The 19,479-nt window shown below is 47.0% G+C and overlaps 1 protein-coding gene across 5 annotated transcripts in view; it reads left to right on the top strand.

The window, feature by feature from the left end:
* The window catches only part of CNTNAP5 (contactin associated protein family member 5), a 628,981-nt gene that overhangs the window by 375,198 nt on the left and 234,304 nt on the right, over positions 1–19,479 (top strand). For all 5 annotated transcript variants that reach the window (XM_036884000.2, XM_036884003.2, XM_036884001.2 and 2 more), the window contains one exon: positions 12,097–12,203. In XM_036884000.2, the coding sequence (XP_036739895.2) occupies positions 12,097–12,203 (107 nt within the window). The remainder of the gene's footprint in view (positions 1–12,096; positions 12,204–19,479) is intronic.

The following is a 19,479-nucleotide window of genomic DNA, read 5'->3' on the forward strand; positions in this document are numbered from 1 at the left end:
ATGCAGACCTGGAACAAGTGTTCATTTTGGGGTGGAACCCGGGCTGAGTCTCATGGGACCAGGAGGACTTTCATACAAAGGGGAAGACAATGAGTACAGGGGATTGGTAAGCTGGGAGCCGGGGAAAGCCTTCAGAAGCCACCTGTCATTCATCTGGGACGTGTTGACCTGCCCTTATCTGTGTGGCTCCATCTCCTAACTCCCCCACCACACATTTCTGTGGACTTCTGTAGGCTACGGGGCTCCTGGCACTGGACCAGGGTGGACTCACCAATCAAACTGGGCCAGACTGGCCTCTTCCAGGATGTCCCAAACTTGAGAAGGTTCTTTCCCAGCAGAGGAAGCCTTAGGCTGTGTATCTGAGCAGTTGGCAGCCATGTCCCCTGCCACATAGAGGGTGATGGGCCAGAGGGAGGGCGAGCGAAGCTGCCCGCAGCACTGAGGCTGGGGCAGTGGCCCCTGCGTGTGGTCAGAGGCCCCGGTGCAGCTCCTTCTGAGGCCTGGCTGCATCCCTGCCCCTCTGCCATTTAGAGTTCAGCTTTCATTGGCACGTGAGCCGCTGTCTCCTTGACCTAAGATGGTCATTTTGAACATTTACAGCTACATTTCTTATTAATATGACATATTTTTTTACACTTTTAAGTCAGGTAATTTAGGATCTGCACAAGTTGAGAGGGAAAGATATAATTACAGAAGGAATTAGTATATTCTTTTCTTGTGTGTGGTCTCCATAGTTTCCAGTAGCTTTTTATCTCCCAGGTGATACGGAGCCTCGTCCCAGAACAGACACCGGGTCGGGGGCCAGTGCGGACTGGCTGTAGCTGGAATCCTTGTCCACAGCCTGCGCTGTCCACAGCCCTGTGACGAGGCAACACGGGCCACAAGCTTGGGTCCTGCCTCTGCCGCTTCACCCCTCCAGCCCCAGATGCAGATCTTAACCTCGGCAGAGCGGTAGCTGCTCAGGTCCCTCCAGGCACGCAGGTTGGCTTCCCCAGCGAGCAGGACACCCATCAAAGTGAACGGAGATGGGAGTGACCTTTCTCGGCGGCTCCTGGGGTTCGCAGTGGAGAATGAAAGTGCCAGCTCTGTGTGGTGGGGCCGGGTGGCAAGCTGAACCTGGCGATGTAGACTGAGCCTCCCATGAACGGGGGAGAACGTACTTGCTGCAAAACAGAAGAAAAGGAAAAACACAGTCCGTGTCTGTGTGACAAACCCCCACAGGTAGAGATGAAAGTGACCACACACAGTCACGCTCCACGAGACCTTAACTAATTCCCCACGTGAGTCAGAGATTGTTTCTGTCTTGATTTTACTAAAGGGGAAATCAAAGCCTGGAAAGGCATAAATAATTACAAATGTCATGGAAGCTAGAAAGTGTCAGAGCTAAGATTTGAGCCTGGGCCTCTCTCATCTGAAGTCGGTTATCTGAGTACCTGGTTCCTGCGGGGCAGCCGGCACCACACCTCAGCCAGACGCAGGGGACAGGCCTGGACCTGCCCTCACCTTGTCATTGCAGAGGCTCCGTGCGGGCGGGAGCCCCCATGCAGGCCCTGTGTCTCTGGTTCCCAAACACCAGCTCATGTTTGATTTTTTTGCATGGCCTTTAAAGGGAAAATAAAAGGGCCTGAGGGCACACCCAAATGGACCAGTGTCCTGGGTGACCCGGGCCTGCCGGGCTGTGTCTGCTCACTCTGTTTGTGGTTCTAGAAGCCAGGGCAGGACCGTCGCGGCCAGGGCCCGCCTGAACTGTGCCAGTCCCCACTGGGAGCTTAGACCTTGGCGCAGTCTGGTAATAAGACCTGCAGGGTGATTGATGAACCCAGTCATAGGCTGGGTCCTGCTTGGCTTGTATTGTATGAGTGGTTTTCTCTTTTTCTTCTTTTTTTATTTTCTCAATGAAATCCTTTTATTCTACCAAGTAAGATCATAGCACTACCCACAGTGCAGTCTACACTTTAACCCAAATCTGAGAAGCACCAAACCAGATGATAGAATTGTTCCCATTCCTGTTGGGAGCTGAATCATGTCCTAAAATCGGACAGTGAGAACATTCTAATAATCCTGAGAGCGCTACCTTTTGCGTTTCCTAATTGGCCTCAACATAACAATCGCGATACCATCTACAGGATGCTAAACAAAGTCCATTCTTCTGTGAAGCACACGAACCTTTTACCTAACTGATAGGAAGTAGAAGACCCAGACCCGGTTTCTCTCCCGTAACATTCTGAGCCCATGTGGAGGTTGTGTGGTGCGTTTCAATTGCAATGAGCCACTTCCAGGCCATTGAGACAAATGGATACGTTACAGAAATCCGATTCTATCTTATTTTGTCAAAATAGCTCACATCAAGCTAATTGGGAGTTCTTGCCCTTTGATTTTTAAAAACATATATCATTTTATTGTTTGGAGAAAAGTGGGTACGTATCTTTGCTTCAAACATAGCCAGGAAGCAATTATTTACTATTACTTTCATGGTCTCAGGTTGCTTCTCATAAATGGTGTTGGAATGGGCAATGCCAATAAATTCTTCTGAATCAGAATATCCTCTGCTTTGAAGAAATGCTTTGAAAGAGCGCTGAGCATCTCTTGGTCGTAAACTTTGGGTTTGTAGACTGGAGGGAGGACCGTGCATTTGGCTGTCCACTGGCCGTCCAAGGCAGGTGTAAGGAGCACGCATGCTCGGTGGGGGTCTGGTACCGGCTCACCTCCGAGCGCTGCAAACTCTTTGCAACCTTACTGCTTTGTCCATTATCTGGGGATCATCTCAGCAACAATGGACAGTTGATTTCCTGCTGTGAGCTAGCCCCTGAAAATTTAGAAAACTGACTCCTGACCCTTTTCCTTTTATTCATTTAATTCCTTAATGTCTACATCTGCTGTAATTACAACAGATTTCAATTATAATGAAGATTCAACTGCAGGGGTAAAATGGGATTATGGTAATTGTTGGAATGGAGAGGCATAGAAATAGGTTTCAAAAGCTTTCAGAAAAGCTATCTGACCAAAATAAGATCAATGCAGTTGGCTGCTAATTAAAGCAAACAGACAAAGAAATGCTACCTGGCTGATTTTTAATGTATGAGCTTCGTTAAAAGGCTTACATCAGTCAGCTTGCATTTTGAGGACTATTGAAGTGTTTTGTTCTTTTGTCTCTAAGGAAAGCATATAGAAATTGAAACTGACCTTCAACCGCATGAAGGGATGAGAATCTTAAAAAGAGAAGCAGCTCCGTGGAGCGTAAATACATTCAGACTCATTTGTAGATAGAAACCCGTTTATCTGGACATTCGGGAATTTCAAAGGCCTGTCAATAAATGTGCTATTCATTTCAAGCCTTATGGGAAATGGAGGGAAGGGAAATTTAGTACTGAGGAAAAAAATATTTCTATAGGTGTTCATATCAATGCGCTGAGTATTTTTTGAGGCTGATTTGTTTTTCAACAGACGACTTCCTCTAGATGCCTTCCAGGTGGGGAGCTCTTGGTGTGCATGTGTCTGAACAATTACGATAGAAGGATAGACACCCAGGTGCACGCAGTAAACCATTGTGCTTATGACAAAAGACCCTTTTCTTTTAATTTTTACAAGTGACTTTTAAAATCTGCATGGATCAGTCGAGGGCTGTAATGAATGGCGATCACGAGGAGTGATCAGCCTATTACCAGCTAGGCTTCATTCCGAAGGAACAGACGTCACCCATTGAATTTTATTTCCAGAGGTTAAGGAGGGAGGTGTTGGTGAGGGCAGCCGGTTAGACCTGGGTCTGAACACCCACCGTTCTCCAGGTCCGGTGACCTGGCAGCTGACTGAGCCTCTGTAGCTCCATGCATGAAACAAGCCTCATTCACCCCAATATATTCTCTTGTCCAGGGGCATGGTACTTTCATCCCCGTAGTTAACTGCTACTAACAGATGGCCAATTTAGTCTATTTCCTTCCAGACCATATTCTGTCTACATAACAGCAAGAACAGTAAGAGAGGAAACTACACATTATTCTTCAGTGTGCTTTTTATACTTAATTGTATATCACACCGGGAGAACCTTCTAATATCCCAACACACAGATGCTCCTTCTCATTTTGATTGCCCCATGGCTTTCCCTAGGATGGACGTACCTCATTTAAGTAATTGTTCCCAAACTAGTGGAATATGTTTCCATTTTTTTAACTGTTGATAATAATTTTGCATGTATCTTTGTGCATATGAGAAAGTGTTTCTGGGGCACTATTGCAAGAAGTGGAATTGCTAGGTCAAAGCGGACACATTATTTAAGTTTTAGAAATGCCATTATGCCAACAGCAATAGCCCTCACGGATTGCAGGATCAGCTAGGTGCATACCAGGGAAACACTGCAAAGGCCTTGGAGGGACAACATATAAAACAAGAAGACAGGGAGCAAAAGAGTAGAGAATGGCTACCCACTGTTAAGAAATAATGGACATAAAAGGAGGGAACTCTTTCCCCTAATACTTGTAAATTAAGAAAAATAAAAAAAATTCAAAGTTGGCTAGTTTTGAAGAAACAATTTACCCATTTAGGGACATTTAAGGCATTTTGCAGGAGAATTTGGCTAACAGGTTAAAACTAAAATCTGCTATTCTCACCAAAAAGTACCCACTAAGGTGACAAAGAGACACACAGAAGTGCTTCGGGTTCAAGAAATGAAAGTGGCCCCCAGAGTGAGGCCAGGGGCACCATGCAGAGCCTGATGCAGGGGTGAGGTGCTCCCCAAGGACTGGGCGGCCAAGGCGGGGTTTGAGGTCTGAATTATAAGCCAACAGAGGGACTGAAGAAAACGTGGTGGTGCTTGCAGAATAGGATCTCGGGATGCAGGCAAGATGGTTGCAAGATTTGTTTATTTTTGTTTTCAAAGAGTGATACTGAATTTTTTGAAATTAAAGATTCAGTTCATAAAATCATATTTGGAAGGCCTTTAAATAATGCTTAATCCCATTTATGAATTTACTTATTTAAATGCCTTCAACTATTTTAAACTATATTTATAATGTTTTATTTACTTTCCAAGTAAATTTTACTTCAATTTTAGTTCAATTTACTGCTTTAAAATACAGAATGCCACAATTATTTATAACACTTAAACATCCAGAAAATGAACATTTAACTTAGGTGAACTTAATTTATCTTAAGCACAACTTATAATATCTAAATCAGTTATCTTACACTTTTTAAGTTGGAGTTTACAAGCCCCATTCTTGAACAGGCCAAATTGCCTTAAGAATTAGGAATACCAGAATATATTAAAATATTTTCAAAGTTTTATTGAAATCTTGCTGCAACAGAAAATACCCATTTTAAAAGAAGTCAGTGACCTGCTCTTACAGGGACCTTTTTAGGAAGAAGAATTAGACAATCCTTGTCAGACTGAATTTTTTTTAAAAGTCAATTAATGATAACTAAACTCCCTGACTTAATGTAAGACTGTTTAAGGCTTCTTTCAGGGATGACCACTGACATTGGTCCAATCCTATGAAAATCCATTATAAATATGCTTCAGCATATTTTCAGAGTCAAGAAAGCTAGTTTCTTAATCACTGTGTTGTACACCCAAAGCCAACATAATATTATAGATGAACTATATTTCAATGAAAAGTAAAAGAATACTACTTTCCTCCCAGAAAGATGTAAATCGCATCATACAGAAGTTTCTGACTGAGATCAGCTTTGGGACCATTTTTTCTCTTTCAGTACCGCATTCCTTTTTAACTCAAATATATTGATACTAAGGTTTTGATTATCTTAAACCTTTGATAACGAGTTCAGAACTTTCTGGAATTACAGCTTTCGTACCTGAAGAAGACCCTTACTGTGCTAAGTGGGGAAGATGTGGGCAGGGCCCTTGATGATGATGCTCCTCGCACACCACGGCCACTGTGTGTGTGCCCAGCCAAGGGCTCCTGACACCTGTCGTGGGCTGGCCACGAGGCCCGTAGCCTTGCTTTCAAAGACCAAACATGGACCCTGAATGTATTATGATTTTGCCTAATAGAACTTGATGGGCTTCTGCATTTTTCTCTATGTGTAGGATTCTTTAATTCTTTAAGTTTATTGTCAATAATATGCCCTCAATTTGGGGATAGGTTGATGGTTTTGTCTGGCTTGTGATAATAACTTATAAGGCCCTTCTGCAGAATGCAAGCAGTCTGGAAGCAATCACATTAACTCAGATAGGCTTAGGAAATGTCAGAAAAGTCCCTGTCATCCTAAAGTAAATAAATAAAAACAAGCAGAGTGGGGAAGGGCTATCTCCTCAGCTACTTATTTTAAGGATTTCACTTATTAGTAGTGAAGGTAGATGGAAAATAAAATCACAAGTTCCTTTCCTAACCCTTCACCACTGTAGAGAATTTATAGAATGTATTACATGTCATTATGCTATCAGATAATAAACATATATGTTATTCTCTAGTGTGGGTTTATTTATTCCCAGTTCACCCGTTTGTTACTGTCATTAATTCTTCTTTTCCCACCAAAAATATCTTTGAGGACTCTGCCCTGACAGCTCCAAGTCTGAAACCAGGGAGCCAGTGTACAGACCCCTCCCCAGCCTTCCCTGACATAAGCCCTAATGGCCGCTTAGGGTTCACGTTCCAGAGGCGGAGCATCCGGTGTTGGGTGGCGGAGGGCCCAATGCAGGCGCCCAGGACGAGTACATGACGCAGTCTGTGCTCTTCACGTCACGCTCAGACAGGCTGCTCACCCTCGTGTCATCTTCCTTTCTTCATCTACACAACGGGGGAAATAATACCGCTGGTGCAACATCTCAGACTGACTGCGCACGTGTCGCAGCTTCGTTCCATGCCTGTGGGAAAGGGAGGCGTCCTTAGGAAAGCCAAGTCTTGGTCGCCCCTGGGTGGAGATACTCTGTAGGAGACCGACCGGGAAAACGGCGGTGGGTTAAACCTTGTTAGCACAGCCGCAAGGCTGGTAAAGGTCATTTCAGTTTTGACTATCTGGTCCAAGGTAACGAGAATCAAAGGCAAATTGAATTTCTCAAACAGACTTCTCAGCTCATTAAAATCTGTCAAAAGCTGTACACAGACTTATCAGGAATGCTGACTATTTCCTCGAAGGAGTTCTAAGTTGCATCATTCAAAAGCATTCTGTTTCTTCTGAGTCTGGAGCTAATTGTCTAAGTGTTTAAGGGGCAGAGCTGGTAAGGCCCTACATTAAGGACCCCTTGAGAAGGTGCCGTTCGAGCAGAGACAGGAGGAGCCGATGAAGAGAGGGTCGTGTGGACACCTGGGGAAGAGCATTCTGAGCAGAGGGAACCTCAGAGCAATGTCTCTGAGCAAGGAGCGTTCCCGGTGTGCTTCAGGGACCACGAGGTGGGTGGTGTGCCTGGGGCAGAGGGAGAAGACGGCGGGGAGGGAGGGGTGAGGTCAGAGATTGACTGGGGTGCAGGTCAGCAGGGGGTGGCAGTTCATTTTAAGGATTCTGCTTTTAGCCTGAAGAAACAGAAAGCCCCCGGAGGGTTTCAGTGTGATCTGCCTTATGTGTCAAGAGGATCCCTTTCGCTCGTGAGCTGGGAACTGACTGAAGGGGTCAAGGGTAGATGGAACCTGGGAGACCAGTTAGCTGATACTTGCAGTGTTAAGTCAGAGAAGCCGGCAGCTCCGACGAGGTAGCCGTGCCGGTCATGAGAAGTGGTCAGGGGCTGGACAGATCCAATGGCAGAGCGCCTCACTCGCAGAGGTGGGCTGCAGGGGGCGAGGGGAGCCTCTGTCGCAGGGTCTGGACGGCGGGGCGCGCACAGTGGCCATCATCTGGGAGTGAGGGGTGTGGGTGGAGAGGTGGGGTGGGGCGAGGTACGAGAGCAGCAGTTCAGGTTGGGATGTGCAAAGCTTGAACTGTCTGTTAGACATGGAGTGGAGCCGGGCAGCAGGCAGCTGGGTCATGAGTGTGCAATTAGGGGAGAAGACGGAGCTCGAGCAGAAGCCTGGGGTCGCTGGCATGAAAGGTCATGAGATTCGCTATGGCTGTTGCTCAGTAGTTTGGTTTTTGTTTGGGAAAGCCAGAAATTCCTATGTCCTCCAGGAAAACTGTTATAAGCAAATGGACAGACTGCATCTTCCCAAACCACCTTGACCCCCTGCTCTCCTAACCCCTTTCCTGGTTCCCACCCACGGCAGCTGAATGCTGGGGCTTGACCTCAGCTGCAGCTGACCCAGGGAAGTCAGCACTCCCGTGCTTCTCAGGGGGAGCTCCAGGGGCCCATGTTCTTCCCGATGCCAGTGGACAGAACGCGTGGTGTGCAGAAAACGTGCCATGATGCTCGAAACTGGGCTCGGGCTTCAATCCTGAGAAACGTCTGCCTCTAGTCTTCCGAGTGGCTCCATCCCCAACATCCTGGGAACTCCTGACCCTTCTCTGGAGCAGCTTCCTGGCTGCCTCTCCTCCCGGGCATCAGCCCTTAAAGGGAAACATCCTCACACGTCCTTGTGCACGACCCAGCGTACCACAGGCCAAGAGGCTAGAGCCGTGCCCCTGTGCAGGCTGGATGCAGACCAGTGGGGGCCGGGCCGCTCTGCATGCCTGCCCCCCGTCATCTCGCACCTGGGCTGTCCACAGCCCCACCTGCAGATGACCTTCCTCTTTGGCAAGGAGTTTTGATTTGGTGGAAAATTACAAATCCTCATACAAATCTCACCTTTGACATTCCTCCAACGCTGTTTTCCTCCGCCCGTCCCTCATCTCCCTCCGGCCCACGCACGCTCTGACCCATGCAGAGGTGGACAGCTCCAGCTGTCTGTCCCTCCCGAAGTCTTTGTGGACACATGTCCCTGCGCCTCAGCCTTATCTGGGCTCCTGAAGGGTATGAGGAAGGTTTTTTTTGTTGGACATCATACACTAAAGGTGTATCCGTCTAGGTCCGGTTCCGTATGAAGTATTAGGATTTTAGAAGACAGGTGTTTGGAGTGATTGTGTCCCACCAATTTGAATTAAGGGGCTCACACTTAAGACTGGCTCTCCACACCTTCAGGGGGCCCCCTGCTCTTCCTTCTAGCTTCATGTCTTAAATGCTCAGTTTATGCCAAGATGAGTCAAAAGGAAAACACCAGTTAAAATGAACTGATGAAAGGATATGGGCATTATGCTCCTGCAGCCACCCCTTCTAAGTAAGAAAATCGAAGTTGTGCGTCTTTTCAGTGTCCGTTTTCCAGATGTGTGTGTCTGACCTCAGTATGTGTGGGATCATCATGAGCCCAGCCGGGAGGCAGCCCTCTAAGCATCTGCTCACATTTCCCCTCAGTCTAGGAATAGTAGGCTTTTCCTTAACAAGTGCTCTCTTCCCCTCTCAAAAATACATCATTTTTTTTGTGAGGAACCATAAACAACTGAATTTCTAACCTGCATTTTCATCAGAAATTGAATTTATTAACACTACAATATAAGGTCCATGGGAGGCTTATTAAGATGCGCTCGAAGTGCCCCATTATTTTATAATTTTCCCCAAGATCCCTCCCCCTACATGCCCAACTGAATGTGTCAATCTTGAGTTTTGAAAATATTTTGAAATGTAGATTATACAGAAAAATGTGTTTTCATTTATTTTTGCATTTATAGAAACTTATTTTACAAAATATTAAGACTCTGTTAGCTGAGCGTAATGGGATCCTAGCTGGAGCTGGCCTGCACGAGATGGAGGTTTCCCTAGGAGTTTGGGGAGAGAGCACAGACCCTAACTTAGACGGACACGGCCAGCCCCGCAAAGGTCCGTGTGTAGCCTAGGCGTGAGGACAGCAGGGCGCAGCCGCAGGAACGTGCCAGGACTCCCCAGCCTCCCAGGCTGCTGTGCGCTGCGCCCCAGGCCTTCGTTCCCTTTCCTGCAGACAAGCTTTCTTATGGCTGAAAACGGCCACGGAGAACCTCTGAGTTTTGTATTTGACAGCTTCAGCCACAAAAAAGGGGCTGAACTGAACTTTCTTGGTTCTAAAACCAAAAGAACTTTAGAATAAATACCTATTGACCTGGTTTTGCTCAGCTTTCCAGTTCTGAAGCAATTGACTTTTTGCTGGGGGAGTGAAGGAGGGCAACAATAATAATACCACTTATGCAGATCATGGAGTGTTGGGGGTAAGGGGGGCTGGGTGGGGTTACAGAGAATTCATACAAGCACTGGACAGTTGCAGGGGGGAAAAGTGGGGAGAAAAAACTACAGGAGAAGCAGGGAGATGCTGGGATGTGAAAAGGAAAAGAAAAAGCCGTGGGGCAGGTGGGTGAGCACAGGCCAGCTCCCCTGCCCTCCACCTGAGTACCCCATGGGCCCTGGTCTTGCTGGGATGCTGTAGATGAGCGCCTGATGCTTCAGGTTTATGCACAAGGTCAGTGGGATCAGGGACTTAGTGGGGTTCATTGAAGTGACAAGCCTGTGTCTCCCTTTCCTCCAAGAGCAGGAGCTGGGAGTCAAGGCAAAGAGTAAAATTTGGAGTAGGGAAGGGACCGCTTTTTGTGGCTGATTGATTGTTTTTTGTGACCATGTTCCACAGGAAAAGTACCTAGGCCCCTTGTTTACCTCTGTTCTTTATTCTTTCTTGGGTACCCTGGAGGCAGCCAGGACTTTTCCCAAACATAAGCCCTGTCAGCACGATTGTACGTTTGCTGTGCTGAGCAGAAAATTTCTACCGATGCGTCAGAACATATGCAGGAATATTAGTTTCCGGGCTCTGAAACGATTGTTGCTGGAGGGCTTCTTACCGACATAGGACATTGAGGCTAAATCATCTTATTTTTGCTGGCCTCACATTCTCAACAGCCCCGCGATGAACACTTGTGTGGTATTACATCACTTCTGTACCTTCACTGCTTACACCCTCTTCCCTTTTAAATTCATGACATATTTTTTCCTGTAAAGATAGTTTTCAAGAATTCCAGTATTCGTTACTTTTACTCTTAAGTATATTCATCAGAAATGTCCAGCACTTGCCAGGTTATCTCTCAGTAGACATAGTGCCTGCAGTGTGGAGATTTTAAATTGTGGGTGTAAGAGGTGCACAGATTTACCCAAAGCCACCATGTACTAAATGGCTGAGGGGAATCTGAAGTCAGGTATGTGTGACCCTAAAGTCCAAGATCTCTGTCCAGAAGAAATGGACATTGCATTCATTCCTGTTAACCCAAGTGATGCTTAACATTAGTCCTTCCTATCATTTCTGCAATAAGAAGTGTGTGTGTGTTTGACTTTGTGGCCACGCCTCTTATCTTGAGTTTTCCCTTAATCCAGTCCCAGTCTGTTGTAATCCTTCCTGCTGGCCATTTGTAGGAGGTTTGTGATGGCCCGTTAATTTTATGTTCTTCATCTTCCCTAAGAAATGTTCTAATGTTGGACACTTACACTGATTCATCATGGCACATTATGAACAATAATTAGCATACATAGTTTTCATGTTGTGAAATGTCTCCATGAGGCACAGCCATGTAAGTGTGGTCACTGGGCAGCACTGTGTGACTGCTTCAGTGAAATTGTGATGTGTATGGTGAAAATATTTTTCAAAATACTCATACTGTTTCATCATAAGTGGTAAAGGCCTTGTGGTAAGGCTGGTGTTAGCAATTTTAGAAATGATAGAATCTTCTTGCATGCTAAATAATCAGTTACCATCATTTGAAATTTCATGTGTAGTTTAAAACAGATTCCTGGCTCTCACCCAAAAGAGAAGCACAAGGTCAGTGACCCCAATTATCTGCCCCTTTCTCTGTTCCTTTGAAAATGTAAAACCCTTCCAAACTGTAAAATTACTATTTCGTACATCCTGTTCTGTGGTAAACGAAAAACCTTGCAGATCATGACCATGCCAAATTAACTTTAATTCAATGAGAATGTGCCCTGATGTTGGAATGATTAACTTAAGTGCCTACATCACCTCAGCCTTTCAGTGCCCAGAAGTGCCAAGTAGACCCACATCTTGGGGTAAGCCCATCATATTGTTAGTGTCCATGGAGTCCAGCGTGGGTGTAGGAGCAGAGCAGACCCAGGGGCACTGCCCCTGCTCACACTTGGATGTGAGGCGATTTGTTTTCTGGGGTGCATCTCCACAGGTTGGCTGATTTTGTAGCTCTCGCCTTCTCGCCCACTAGGTGTCTGCCGAACTCCTGCGAGCACGGAGGCCGCTGCTCCCAGTCCTGGACCACCTTCCTCTGCGACTGCAGTGGCACAGGCTACACGGGGGCCACCTGCCACAACTGTGAGTAGGTCGTGGTCCACCCACAGGGTGCGGGGCAGGGCCAGAGGCGCCAGTGTGAGCTGGGGACGTGCCCTGGGGGCGGGTGCCTCTTGTTCATCCCACATCAGTGTGAGCTGGGGATGTGCCCAGGGATGGTGCCGCTTGTGCATCCTGGGAAGGGTACTAGAGGCCAAGCACTGGCAGGCATGAAGGGTGCATAGAAACAAGCCATGTCCTCATGGAAGCTGTGGACCCCCAGGAAGACAAACAGGAAGTGGGGCAAGTGGAGGTACAGACAACCTGTGCTCTGGGCACACACAAGGGGCTGCCAAATCAGCCGCGGTGTCTCGGTGGGGGAGCTGGGTGTTATGAGCATCCTAGCGTCTCAGGGCCTGTGATTGCCGTCGTGTCATGACCGACTTACGTTGGCAAGGGGCCCTCGTCCACCTGCCTGTGGCTTGCAGAGGCTCCGTCATTTGCAGTATTGCCGTGGCGGAAAGCAGGAAGCACAGGGAAGCATATGCTAGCTTTTGAAATCTCCACCTGGGAGTGGCAGAGATTACCTCTTAAAACCACACGGGCTCTCCGAGACCCTCGGCACGGGGGGAGTGTGCTCTGACCCTGCGGAAGGGGCGTATCTGCAGTGAGCGCCATGGCTGCCTGTCGGTGTTGGAGAAGCCTCCAGGGGGAGGCCTGAGCTGAGCTTGGGGCAAGAATGTGGCAAGGGAGAAAAAGAACACGCGGAAGCTGAGCGTGCAGGGAGTCCCTGGGCCTGGGGCATGCTGACCAGCAGATGTGCGGCGGGAGGGGCAGTGGCGCTGGAGCAGAGTCCGGGAAGGGGTGAAGCTGAGTGGGTCTCGTGGGCCCCATGGCCGTGATGCCAAGTGCCGCCAGAATCACCCCACAAAAACATGACAGCCTGGAGAAGGTTTGCCATTTAGAGAATTTTAGGTCACACTATGTGAAATGAACTTTAACTTAGAAAAACATAATCCGAAGGCTCTGGCCATACTTGTAGGAGATTTCACAGAACCTGTGAAATCTGAAATTGACTTAGAAGGTGGAGAGACCAGAGGAGGACCTTCCCAGAGAATGGGGGAGCCAGGCCCAGGCGGGGCTGCTCAGAGAGGCACGGTGGGCCCCCCCCAGGGCAGGTCTCTCCGGCTACCCTGGGCCCCTGCGTGTGGGGCGGCCCTTGGCGAGGGCGGTGGTCGGTGCCAGCTGGGCTGGGACCAGGCCCTGACCCAGGACGGCGACGCCGGAGCTCCCTTCTCTGAGGGCCTGGGAGCCCCTGCGCGGCCTCCCTGCCGCTCTGGGGTGTCGCAGCCCTGACGGAGCCCACAGAGGGAGAGAGTCAGGGAGCACCTCCGTCGTCCTGGGGGCGTGTTTCTGTTACTGGCCTGTGTAATAAAAAGAAGTGCTGATCGGTAATGAAATACCTGCTTTAAAATCTCTATTTTTCGGAACAGTGAAGACAGCACCGATCTGAAAGAGATTCGGTTTGAAGTTTCCCTGCTTTTTGTGCTTGAACAAGTACAGGTATCTGTAAGGACTGAGTCTGGCGCCAGAAATGCTGTCCCCGGGTACCCAGGGCTAGCACACACTTGCGCGGAAGCCCTGCAGGGCGTATACGGGGCTGTCCAGATCGTGATGTCAGGGCTCCTAAGATGCTCAGCGGCCCCTGGGATGAGCACGAGTCCAGCAGTGAGACAAGAGGACCCTGAAGAAGAGCTAAGTCCGAGCTGCCTGGATACCGGCCCACTCACACGGTGGTGCCCTGTGATTCTTATAGCTGGCTCTTCACTTCCTCCTAAAAACAGACCAGTATTTTGAGTAGTTCACCCCAACGGACGCTCTTCTCGGTTGCTTTTCTCCATCCATCATGCTAAAAATAGACTTCCAGCCTTAAAAGCCTGTGAGGTTGAAAACCGATAGAGGAAAGGTGCTGATTTTTAAGGAACACGTCAAGGCTGATAAGCAGGAGACTCCACACACCAAGCCTCAAAAATATACATTGTTTTTTAACACCTTCTCATTCCCCTCTCTGTGACACCCTCAGCACCTCTGCTCGGGTGCCAACATTGTCAGCCTCTTCTGCCCTCCCGGGGACCCAGGACAAAGCAGAGGTGGGTGCCTGTGCAGTGAGAGAATCCATCTCCCTCCAACCAGCCCCTCCCTCTGTCCTGACTGGGTGAGGAGCCTCGGTTGAGTCTGATTGTAAACTGAGTGACTCAAGCCGAGGGTCAACGCCTTTGAAACGCCTGTGCCCTGTCCACGGGCATCCGAGAGGAGAGCTGCCGAATCAGAATGTGCCACAGGCGGTGCCCTCGGGACGGAGCAAGTTCCCAGGCCTGCTCTTGTGGAAAGGGCGGCGTCCGTGGTTTTCTTGAGCAGTCGTCTGCCATCGGGACAGTAAATCCAAGGTCTTCAGATTCATAAGACATGTTTAACAATACTAAAAACTGAGCATTTCTTGAGTATTAGTCTTTTGTATTTTCAAGCTCTTTTTCTTTTTTTTTTTTGTCATCGGTGCTTTCTAGTAAGTGTGAAATAACGGCTGGCATAGGGCAGATGGGATTAACTTCTGTCATCCTGTGTGAACGAGAGCAGGGGCGGTGAGGGGAGAGTGCGGAGGGCTCTCAGGAACGGCAAAACGGGGATCTCTGGTCTCCAGACACAGCAGGTGTGCTTAAAGGGGATGTGGCGCCATTCCATTTCGGTTTTCTTTCCTTCTTACCTGATGACACGAGAACTCGAGTGCACATATTATATTATTTTTCAAACGCGCTTTGTCAAAACCCCCTGTTTGAGGAGGAGGTGGGAGGGGATGCTGACCCCTGCCTGGTCTGTGGCGGTCTGCCCTGAGGAGGGGAGGCTGTGAGCCTGTCGCTTACCCACCAAAGGCCATTGAACGCATCATGTCACGTCTGTAAGTTGTTGGCCGTAGGAATTTTCTCCTCTAAGCTGGATTCTGTTAACCAGGAGAACAACTGAAGGTAAAACAATGTTTGCGTTCCAGACCAAGACCTGGCAGCCTGGGGTCAGGGCCTTCAGACCACCAGAGGTGGTTCTCGTGGTCCCTGGCTTTAGGCGATGTGAGGGTGTGGAAGGTTGTGTAATCTGAAGTCAAACTTGTAAGTACTCAGGGCGTATCTTGGTATTGGTATATGATCAGTCCAAGTTAAGATTTAAAGACAGACATTTAGACTATGGGCGCTTACTGCATAGATCAGTGTACAATGTGATGATAAAGTGAGGTGGGTGTCGGCTCCGTCTTATAGATGAGCACCTTGCAGCCCAGAAAGGTCTCTTACCTACCTCAAGGTCATGCCGCCGGGAAATGATGAAACTGCGACTTGAACAGAGGAATCTGGCTGCAGATTCCATACACTTAAGCCCTGCATCTGATTTCCTTTCACAAACAAGTGAGACATTTGTGAACCTCTGTTCATGGACTCAGTGGTGGGAACTGGTGGCGTCCCTCGGGTGGCCTGAGACACACTGGGGCATTGTGAACGGCAGTTCTAGAAGCCTGAGAGATGAGCACACTTTGAATTCTAGAATAATAATGAAATCCTCACGGCAGGCGGCAGGATGAATAGCACTTGAAAGACAGCTAAAATTAAAATAAATGTAAGCAGGGGTAAGCAAGGCTACTGAAAACAGAGCCTGGCAAGCCTCGAGGCTCAGCGACACCAGCCTCTGTGCTGCGTTGTGGGGTGATCCATGGGTTTGCCAGGCTCAAGAAAGGAAAAACAAGTCTATTCATTCCTTCCTGAAGCTCACAAGGTATTCCTATAAAGCTCTTTTCCCTGGGGGAAATCTGAGCTCACGTCCCATCACAACCAAAGCTATTGCAGTATCTATAAATCTTCTTTAATAATTACATAATAAATAGGCTCTTCAATTAGGTTTTTTTTTTTTTTTTTGCTTTAAAGCATTTCAATCTTTTTCTTCCTTTTTTGGGGGGAAGGGGCCCACTGTTGTTTTCAAGTGTTTATTATTGTAACTAGTACAGTGAGTGTCTTCATGCTTAAATAATTTTTAACCTACTGTTTTACTGTTTTCTTGAACTAACCTTAGAGATGGTATTGAGTCGAAGATTATGAATAATTTTAAGGATCTTGATTCATACTTACAATTTGTTTTCCCAAAGTTTTGGTACAGTTTATACTCTGATCACTATTTTCTGAGATTTTGTTTTTGTTTCTCTGCCAGAATTGTGTAGTATGATTTTGAAAAACTGTTTGACATGCTTTTTTATTAAAGTATCATTGATATACTTAAATAATCTTATGAAGGTTTCATGTGAACAATTGTGGTTTCAACAGTCACCCATATTATCAAATCCCCTTCCCCCCAATGCAATCACTGTCCACCAGCGTAGTAAGATGCAAGAGTCATTACTTGTGTTTGACATGTATTTTTACTAAAACTTTTGCTTATTGAAATGGAATTTACTGTTGACCCTCATGGAGAGTTCCAGATGAAGAAAAGGTTTTCTTTACATGACTTTTGCAATAGGAATAAGACTGTGTCTCCAGAATCTTCCTTTCTCACTCAACAAGTACCTTCTGAAAGCCCACCTCGCGTCAGGAACTGCGTTTTATGATGGTCTCACAGTGAATGGGCACAGTGAGGGATATAGGTGCTCACTCACCGTAGTCTGAATGTCTGTTGAGTAGGGCAGCCCTTGATCTCCTTGATATCCAGGTCTGATGACACCCTCACAGTGTCACCACTTCCCAGCCTTTGCTGATGCTTTTCGCAGCGTGGTCTCTCTGACATCCTAAGTATGCCTTTGAGCTCACTTCTCAGTGAGAGGCTGTCAGCTCTCTTCTCTCCCAAGCCTGATATAATGCTTCTCCCATGGGCAGTCAGTAGCCAGGTATTGACTGGGAGCCTCTCAAGTTGTCTGGCTGTCACACTCCCCAGCTGTCATCACTGCTGTCTAAACAGTGGGTACAGTGGTCCTCTGCCTGCATGGCCTTTCATGGGCAGAATGTAAAGTTGGACAGGGCGGGGAATTCTGGTAGTGAGAGGTTTATTTAAAAGCATTGCTCCTATGTCGCAGCCCAGGTTAACTCATATTCTAGTGCCTTTCTCTGGGTTTCCTATCAGGATCTAAAGAAAATCCAGTCATGAGTTGTTGAATCCGTACCCTGCTTCATTTCATGGCATTAACCACATATTTTGTGTCATCATTATTTGTTTTTACGTAAATTCCCTACTGAAACTATGGATTCCCTTAGAGGGGGAAGTAAGCTTGTTTGTATTTATACCGACCACATCCAAAGACGCGGTGACATGAGGGCATGCGGTGTGATTGGCGAGACAGACACTCAGGCAGAAAAGATAATTCCAGGTGTCATTAGCTGGGGACTCCATAAGGACAGGAAGGTGTCGAATCTTCTCTGTCTCCAGCCCCTTGTCTAATCCCGGACATGTCATAGATGCCTGCTGTATACACAAATACATAAAGGACACGTGTGCACACATCGGTGCCACCTCACTGAGGAGGGGACACTCTCACTTTCTGGGGGAAGTGAGAACATTTTTACAATGTGCGACCTTTGAGCAGAGACTGGCTGGGTGAGACCAGGAGTGAGGAGCAGGAAGAATGAGCAATGCAGGCAAATGCAGAGGGAAATGACGGGCCGCCCAGCGGGGACTGTGAGCCGACTAGCGTAAGTGGGGGTGACGGAGGGAATGGAGAGGCAGGTCACGCAGGCAGGGCAGAAGATGGGTGACGGCTGGAGAAGCACACCTCTCCCTGGAGCATCTCGGAATGAGCCACACTTGGTTTTATTTTAGTTCTGGGAGTTGATTTACTAACGTTTATTTTGTTGCTGTTTGCTTTTTGTTATTTTTTATTTGGAAATACATCCCTATTGGTGCTATAAAGTATTTAGTAAAGTTGGAAGATGTAGATGCAAAGAGAGGTACCAGATTCTACTTGCAATGGTACAGAGAGCCAGTGATGAGAGCAAAGCCAGGAGGAAGGTGCCTGCTTTGAAAGACGTGTCTCAGATCAGATCGAACAGAATCAACAGACTGAATGCAGCAGGGAGAAAGATGGCTTTTAGCTTTTTACTTGGGAGACATCATAAATGAAGAATGCAGTGACTGAGTCCACAGATCTGACTGGGTCTGACAGCCTCGTGTCTACCCCAGGCCCTACCGCCTACAAGACACATCTTTTTGTGGCCAAAATGCTCACAGCTGCAGAGCTGGTGGAAGTGGGATTTGAACTCAGTTCTAGATGGCTTGAAAGCACTTCCTCTTCACATTACAATACCTCTAAGCTGCAGAAAGAACACTCGTAAATATTTTATAGAACATGGCAGGATTTAAAAACAAAACTGACAACGGTAGACTTCTTATCAGAGAGGAGGAAGGATGAAGGTGGTATATTCACTTTGGATTGATTTTTTTTCCTTTTGAACACATCTCAGTGATTTAAGAGTTTCCCACAGTCATTTCCTCCACGTTAATTTGTTCTATTTGCTCCTCCTTTCTCCCCACCCCCCTTCCCCTCATTAATGGAGGCTACAGTAAAGCTTACTTCAAATACTTATGTTGAATTGACAATGTGCAAAAAATGTAATCACAAGTGTTGGCCCTATTCCAAACCCTTCAAAGCAACAAAAGATCCCAAAAATAAAGTAAGATAATTAGCTGGAGATAATTTAATTGTTGACATTGACTTCTTTTGGTGCACCACTGATATTTACTTTGAATACTGAGCAGGAACAATGGCATTTATTTTGAGTGTATTTCTATCCATGGAAGGCCAGTCACCATGGACATGTAAGGCTCTGGCCCCAAGAGTCATCAGTAACCTGGCCTGGATACACATGCATGGCACTGTGTATATGAGGACACATTTCCCAGGCAGATATAGGTTATATTTATAGCTTTCTACTAACTTTTTGCAGCCTTGAGTTTTTGATTTTTAAAATAAAATCACTTAAACAGTAATTATGTGGATTTGAGGTAAGGAATGAAAAACATTTAGCAAAATATCCAAATTTTGGCATTTCTATGTTAAATGGTCTCTATTATGCATTTAAAATTATGTGTATACAAGTTTTGGTGTATTTTTCATGTAAGATGCATGCAATAATTTAGCTTCCTTAGCTACCAAGTCACATGGCTGTTGGAACACTTCTTAAAATGCAGATCATCAACTTGATATGAGGCTCTGACATACACATGCTCTCATTTGTGGGAAGACCCAGCAGTGCAGTGTCGCTGAGAGAAACTCAGCCAGGGGCTTACAGGCCTGAGTATGGTC

Source organism: Manis pentadactyla, chromosome 8 (assembly GCF_030020395.1).
Source record: "Manis pentadactyla isolate mManPen7 chromosome 8, mManPen7.hap1, whole genome shotgun sequence".
Lineage (NCBI taxonomy): Eukaryota > Metazoa > Chordata > Mammalia > Pholidota > Manidae > Manis > Manis pentadactyla.